The following is a 7,596-nucleotide window of genomic DNA, read 5'->3' as shown; positions in this document are numbered from 1 at the left end:
AGTCATGCAGCAACTGACTCTAGACAGGTAGTCATGGACATAGGATTCCAATTTTCTTTTCTTTTTTTTTTTCTGCAAGGAAATTTAAGGACTCTAGTTATTAGGTTTTCTCAAAGCTGTTGCTCGTATTCCAGGTAATTCATATTTGTTGGTGAAGTTTTATTTGCCACGCAGTGCCCACAAAAGTAATCCTAGAAATGAGCAGTATTGTGAGGCATAACACATCCACATTTTTATGTGGAGGATATGATCCAGTGGCATTTTATTTAGTGTGAAACTTCTAACTTCTAAAAGGGAAGATTCTTTTGGAAGGATGGTCTCTTGTTGTGCAATACTTCGTGAATTTCTAGTTTAAAAAAATTAGATTTTCCAAAGATCCACTACTATGTACACATTTCAAAATAAATCACCCAGTTAAAACTCAATACAATCTTATCGTGAGAAATTTTGGAAAGCTTGAGTTACTTCTAAGAGTTAAAAATGTTCTTTCCTCCTCTTCTGCATTTCAGACTGGACATGATTACTCTGATGTTTCCGTAAATGCTATTAGTGCAGTGCGAAAGTGGGAAAGAACTTTTTTTTTTTTTTTTTTAAATCAGGGAGGGCAACAGAGCAATAAGAAGGATCACAGGGCACCATGTTAATAACAAATCACAGGAGGTGGCTCCATAAAGGTTGTGAAAACTGGTTTCTCATTGCAGGAATAGGGTTGGGCCACCCCTTCACCCCCCTTCTCAAACACAAATATTTTCATATAATAAAAGCCTGTTTCTCTGTGCTTACAACCCAGCCTCCATTCCTTCGACACCACCATTTTAAAGGGATTTACTGCACGGACTTCTCCCAACTTCCTAGGCATTATCTTCTGGACCCTATCCTGCAGAGGTGAAGCGTCCCTTTGGGGACTCTCGCTGGGTGAGAGGGACAAGAAACACCCACTAGGACCCAACCCCGGCAAACAGCGGCTCGAGCATGCGCTGAGAGTTTGTGCAGCTGGCCCTGACTGCCGCCGCTGCCTCGTCCGGACTCGGAGAGGACTTGGGAGGGACAGCGGCGCTGGGAGGTGGCTTAGCAGAGACTTTCCAGCAACTGCTGCCCAGGACTTTTTTTTTTTTCTTTTTCCCAGGAGGCGGCGACGGCGGCGGCGGGGGGAGAGGAAGAGAAAGAAGCGTCTCCAGCTGAAGCCAATGAAGCCCTCTGGTTCTCCGCGAAGAAGGTCCCTGCTCCGATGAGCCCCCGCCGTGCGCCCCTGACTATACCCCGGCGGGCGTGGGGCACGGGGCCCAGCGCCTACGGTAAGTGGCCGCGCGTCTGTCGCCTTTCCTGCCCGCTGTCCCGCCAGCCCGCCGGCGGCTGCCCTCCGCGCTGTGTGCTAAACTACTTAAGGGCTGGCTCTGGGGCTCCCTGCCGCCGGCGCTTCCCCTCGCGCCCTGCCGGGGGCGCGCGGACGCGATGGCTGGGTCGGTGGCCGCGCTCGCTTTGTGCTCCGCGGGCGGCTTTGAGCAAGGGGTCGCGGGAGCGGCCGGGGCGGGGGAAGGGGGTTTGAATGACTAACCCGGCGTCTGCACAGCTGCACGGGCCCTAATTCCCCCGCGCCCCCTCCCCGCCCCCCGCCCCCTGCCCCCTGTCCCAGGCTAATCCATCACTCTGGGGCCGAAAACATCATTTCTCACGTTCTCCCAGAGAAACCCTAGTCGCCGGGCGGAATCCCAGCTCCGCGCTGCGCCCCCCGAACCCTCCCCCCACCCCCCAGTCCCTTGCATTCACACCCGAGCTGCGGGGCAGGGTAGAGGGGTGCTGAGTTGGAGTGCCCAGGAACTGTCCTAACTGGAAGGGTGCTCATGCTCTCGGGCTTGCCGGTGGCGCCTGTGACGTGTCCGGGGTAGGGGGCAGTGTGTTTTCTAACCTTCAGGACAGTTCCGAGCAGCGCGGTCCCCGAGGAGGGGCGTGGTGAGGGAGGTTTTCAAGAGCGTCTCATCAGAATACACAGGGCCCCGTCGCGTGTTCCCTGAGAACGCGAGTTTACTGTGCGACTTCATTCATCTGGATAGTTGCTCTTTTCATTTCCCAGCAGGTGTTATCTGAAGCCGGTTTGGAACTTTTGGGAGTTTAGTTACTATTATGACTTTAACAAATGAGTTTTGATGAGGCGATGTCTCGAATGCACTGGGCTTCGGGACCCTCTGGACCCTGCTGATGGCTGGCGGAGGAGGGACGGGCAGGCAGTGGGGAGCGTGATGGTGAGATGTCCCCTGTTCTCTCTCCCCCGCCCCCTGCAGATCGCTGTCGTTCTGCCCTTGGGAGTAGGATGTGGTGAAAGGATGGGGCTTCTCCCTTACGGGGCTCACAATGGCCAGAGAAGATTCGGTGAAGTGTCTGCGCTGCCTGCTCTACGCCCTCAATCTGCTCTTTTGGGTAAGTAAGTTTCACTGCACCAACAGGTGGGGACGGCTGGCTCTGGTTTTCTGCAGCCACCGGATAATGCGCCAAAGGGCTTGGCTAAGCATTAATTAATTACATGGGATAACACCCTCTATTTTTCAGAGAAGTAAAATTTGACCTTCTTAAAATGCCTTTGATCTAGCTCAAGTTCCATTTGTAATTAGAACAAAGAAATCCACCCCTGGACACTACTGGCAGTAAAATTAGACTTGAAGTTAATCTAGGGATATAAATAAATGCACGTGCTTGTACTCGTAGATAAGAAAATTATGACATACCACTTACGGAGCCGCTTGTTTGCGGGAATTTTAGATAACTGTGCAAGCCAGAAATTGTTTCTTTGCATCTCTGTCGCCTGTAAAATCTAGTTGGGCCAAGTCTTAATATTTTTTTGGGGGGGGGGTGGTGGGCAAGGAATTCACACCCAGATAACCTATCATAAAAAGGCTGAGTAGATTTGTCTAGGGGATTCCATACGGTCTGAAGGGTGATTTTTATGTAACTAATTCTAAGTTGGCAAAGTTTAAGGAATTGTGTGTATGCTTTTGGAAAATCCTATAACCATTTAAGGAAATAAAAATACATAAAATGTAGCAAGCTCATGGAAATCTTTATGCTCTATGAGTTAATGACTTTTTATGCTTTAAATTTTCATAGAGTATGATTAATAATCATATTATTACTTACAAAACTTAGGAAAATATAACAATTTAAACTGTGAATGTTGCTTCAGGAGGCTGCCATTCTTAAGCAAATTGTTATTTCCATTTTTTGTGTTCTATTAACAATTTTATTCAAAATTTTCTGTTACAAATTTTATTGTGCAATATTATGTGGCTGACTGGCTGGCATGCTGACTGGCTGGCATTGCCCAGCCTTTTTGTCATAGGGCTATTACATGTAGTCTCTAGAAGATGACATTTTGGTTGAGCTGCACCTTATAGATGGCCCCATTTTAAAGGACAAATTAAGTCTTACTTAAGTGAGTAATCTGAAAATATCTAAAATAGCATTCCTTTTCTCAACATTAAAGCATTAATTTCTCAAAATTAAAGCATTGTGTAGTTAAATTCACCATTTGGAAATGTAAAATCACAAGTTGATCTTATTGTAGTTTATACTTCTTAAAAGTTCAATTTTTAAGTGAATCATTAAATTACCTGGATCATTACAAGTTCTTAAGATTTTAAACTCCATTTCTTTAAAATGTTTGATACTTATCACTCCTATTTACTAGTTTTTCACTTTTCTACATTGTGCTTTTTAATTATAGAATCATCACATTCCACTTCTAAAAGGAGCTTTAAAGATGGCCTGGTTGAACTTCCTTCCTTTGTAAATGAGGAAATTAAGTGCAGATTAAGTGACTTGCCAAAGATCAAATTGTCCAATGGTGGCAGTGCCAGGAACAGAACTCAGCTTTCTTGCCCCTAGACAGTGTCTTTAACTTGACCCTTACTGAGTTTTGAACCTGAGAATTACTAAGATTGTTGTTGTTGTTATTGTTCGATAAAGAATCAAGCTTTGAAAAATTTCTTAATACTTTATATTGTGTGGAAAAAAAAAGAACCAAGTCATTCAACAAAAGTATCACTCCTCTCGGAAATGAACTTTGCAAAGAAGCACCTATTCCTGAAACTCTTCCAGGGCTCTTTGTGTCCCCAGAGAATGTAAACATTATTTCTTTGTTATTACCCTGTACTTAAACCTTCTAACTTTCTATCTCTGTGTGCAGTGTGTGTGTGAGTGTGTTCCGATTTATTGACTTATTTGGATTGCTTCCCTCTTTCTCCAGCCCTCCTCTTCTCCTAGTATCACCTACGCTTCAACAAAATAGTCCAGGTTAAGCATCTTGTGTACATTTTTCTGTATTTTGTTTCATACAAAGATTTACTCATACCTGTCCATGACAGATACACACTACTATACATGTAAATCCTTGATTTTTTTGTTGTTAAATTAGTTTCTCATTTGAGTTACAGTCATAGGAGTGGAATTGCTATGTAAAAATATATGTGATGATAACAAAAACAAAAGTAGCCAACCTATCTAACTAACATACAAAATAGCTACTGCTTCTCACTATGTTTGCCAGGCACATTTACTGTCTGTTTCCTAGCCTGTAAAATAGGAATCATAGTTACCTATTTTTTAGAGTTGTTGTGAGGAGGATTAGAGTTAACATATATAAAGCACTGAGAACAGTGGCACATAATAAGTGCTATCTATGCAATAGCAGTATTGCAGTTATTACTATAACTACTACAATAATGATGATGTTCTAGCAGATTACCAGGAGGTGGACTGCTACTATCATTGTGGTACTAATCATAGTAATTGTTATTGTTATGATTAATACTGCTACTATTGCTACCACTACTGCAATTCCTTTGACCTAGCAATCTTGTTCTGGGAATCTGTTCCCTAAAAATAAAAGCAGTAATTACCCCATTATATGTACAAAAATATTTGTTGCCATCTTGTTGGTAACATCGCACTTCTAAATTTTTGCCAATCTGAAACATTTAAAGTATTATCTCATTGTTACTTTATTTTGTACCTACCCCACTACCAGTGAGCATGAGCATCATTTTATATATATTTTTCACATATATCTTTTCATTTCATATTCATTAACTATTTCATATTTATCATTTAGGTTTGCCCTATATTTTAAGTGTTAATTTCATTTATGTTATCTATTTCTATACAATAGTTAAACAAACTTTTCTATATTCTTTGTAATATAATATTCTTTTATTTATTTATTTATTTTGAGACGGAGTCTCACTCTGTCACCAGGCTGGAGTCCAGTGGCACAATCTCAGCTCACTGCAACCTCCGCCTCCCGGGCTCAAGCGATTCTCCTGCCTCAGCCTCCTGGAATAGCTGGGACTACAGGTGCATACCACCATGCCTAGCTAATTTCTGTATTTTTTAGTAGAGATGGGGTTTCACCATATTGGCCAGGCTAATCTCGAACTCCTGACCTCATGATCCACCTGCCTTGGCCTCCCAAAGTGCTGGGATTACAGGTGTGAGCCACTGTGCCCGGCCTGTAATATAATTTTCTACAGGATTTTATATGTATAAATATAAATATATTATGTATAAAATGAATATAAATATATGTATAAATATAAATATATGTGTATATATATGCCTTCATTTCTTGACTTGGTTAAGATTTCTTTTTAAGAATGTTCTTTAAGATTATTTTATCCAATTAAAAATATCTGTTGGGGCTGGGCACGGTGGCTTACACCTGTAATCTCAGCACTTTGGGAGGCCAAGGTGGGCAGTTCACAAGGTCAAGAGACTGAGACCATTCTGGCCAACATGGTGAAACCCTGTCTCTACTAAAAATACAAAAATTAGCTGGGCATGGTGGCACCTGTAATCCCAGCTACTCAGGAGACTGAAGTAGGAGAATCACTTGAAGCCGGGAGGCGGATGTTGCAGTGAGCTAAGATTGCCCCACTGCGCTGAAGGCTGACGACAGTGACACTGTCTCAAAAAAAAAAAAAATAAATAAAAATTCTGTTGGGATTTTTGTTAGAATAGTATGAAATGTATAATAGGCTAATTTTAGGGATACTCATTTTACTTTTTCAGTGTTAAGGCAATGTTTGCAGATCCTACCATTACCAAGTCAGAAGCCATTTTCAGTGCTGGAGACATTCCTGGCCATTCTTAACATTACTCTCATCTAGTTCTCATAATAGACCCATAAAATAGTTTTCTTAGTCTGTCTGTCTCTCTCTCTTTTTTTGGGTAAAGCAACTGGTACTCAGAGTAATTCAATAACTTGCTAGTAAGTAGCAGAACAGGAATTGAAAGTCCAGTTTTGTTTTTTATCCAAGTGTAGTAGAAGTTAAATTGCTGGAAACAGTGGTGGATTTATTTGCATGAAAGAAGTCAAGTAAACATCCTCAGAAGGAAGGGATTAGCTGTCCACCTGCTCATTCCAAATTCTCTGGAACAGTGCTTCTAAAACCTCAGAGTGCATGCACATCACCTGGAGATCTTGTTAAAATGCAGATTTGGATTTAGTGTGTCCTGAGTTCTACCTGAGAGTGCATTTCTAACAAACTCCTCTGTGATGCCAATGCTGCTGGTCTGAGCGTCGCACCCTGAGGAGCAAGGCTTTAATTCTAGCTTTTAGTTCTCATTGGAATTACAAGTAGAACACATCAGTGTGGCATATGAACTCCACTTCTTAAACCAGACTTCACATTCTGACTATGAAGAGGGAGATTGTTCCTCCCTCTGGGTTTGCAAGATTGATGACATTGTCCCCATTACCCATGAGGTCAAAAGCTATAGGCTTTTACTCTGCCCTGGCATTTTAAGTAGTCTTAGTTTTTTAAATCTATTTTTACTATATTGGTACCTTCTTATCTTTTCTACCCCACTAGGATTTTAGGGAAAAGAAAAATAAATCTTAATCACAAAAACATTGGGAACCCATTCAATTTTGTTTTCCTGTTCTGAGAGTCAAAAATCAAACTGAGAGTTTTTTTGTGTTTTTTTTTTTAAGTTAAAAAGTATATATTGAGTATTTTTTTAAAAATGTAAGGCATAGATGTGTTTTTAAGTGTAAGCCATGAATGTGTCTTAGAAGAAACAATTCACAGCACATTCGAGATCACACATGCTCTACATTCTCTTTATTATATGGATCCAGTCACCTTGATTTGTCATCTGTTCAGTGTCTTTTCCACATGATGAAGAAGCCAGATTCTAGTACTGTTGTACTGGAGTCGGCACAAAAGTATTGGGCCTTCTAGGTTTGTCACGAGTTTTGTGAATTCAGGATGGGAAGGAGCTCATAGGAGATGGTGTGGGTAGGTGAACTGCCCGAGGGTTCTTTTGAGACCATGATTCGCCTTCTCTCCATGGTGGAGTGAGGACGTGGGTTACCTTTACTTCAAATTTATACGCTTTTGCTACTAGTAAAATTTAAATGGCGTATTATTTAAAGAAATGAGAGCTTTCCACCATTTTAAAGACAGCTTCTTAGCTTTTTAGTCATTTGTCTTTCTTAGATGGTAATTTTCTATTATTACAAATATGGATAAATATGGTTCTCCTTGAAAATTTCTGACATTGGCGAAAACTTAAAATTCATCAAATATGTATTTGTTTCTAATT

The 7,596-nt window shown here is 41.5% G+C and overlaps 1 protein-coding gene across 1 annotated transcript in view; it reads left to right on the top strand.

Moving 5' to 3' along the window:
* Window positions 1–716: 716 nt before the first annotated feature.
* The window catches only part of TSPAN12 (tetraspanin 12), a 70,091-nt gene continuing 63,211 nt past the window's right edge, over window positions 717–7,596 (top strand). Inside the window, exons 1-3 of the mRNA XM_025381185.1 lie at window positions 717–885; window positions 1,127–1,295; window positions 2,280–2,415. Coding sequence (XP_025236970.1) covers window positions 2,350–2,415 — 66 coding nt within the window. The 5' untranslated portion in view covers window positions 717–885; window positions 1,127–1,295; window positions 2,280–2,349. The remainder of the gene's footprint in view (window positions 886–1,126; window positions 1,296–2,279; window positions 2,416–7,596) is intronic.

This window comes from Theropithecus gelada, chromosome 3 (assembly GCF_003255815.1).
Source record: "Theropithecus gelada isolate Dixy chromosome 3, Tgel_1.0, whole genome shotgun sequence".
Taxonomy (NCBI): domain Eukaryota; kingdom Metazoa; phylum Chordata; class Mammalia; order Primates; family Cercopithecidae; genus Theropithecus; species Theropithecus gelada.
Note: the sequence above shows the minus strand (reverse complement) of the source record. Positions and strands in the feature narration are given on the sequence as shown.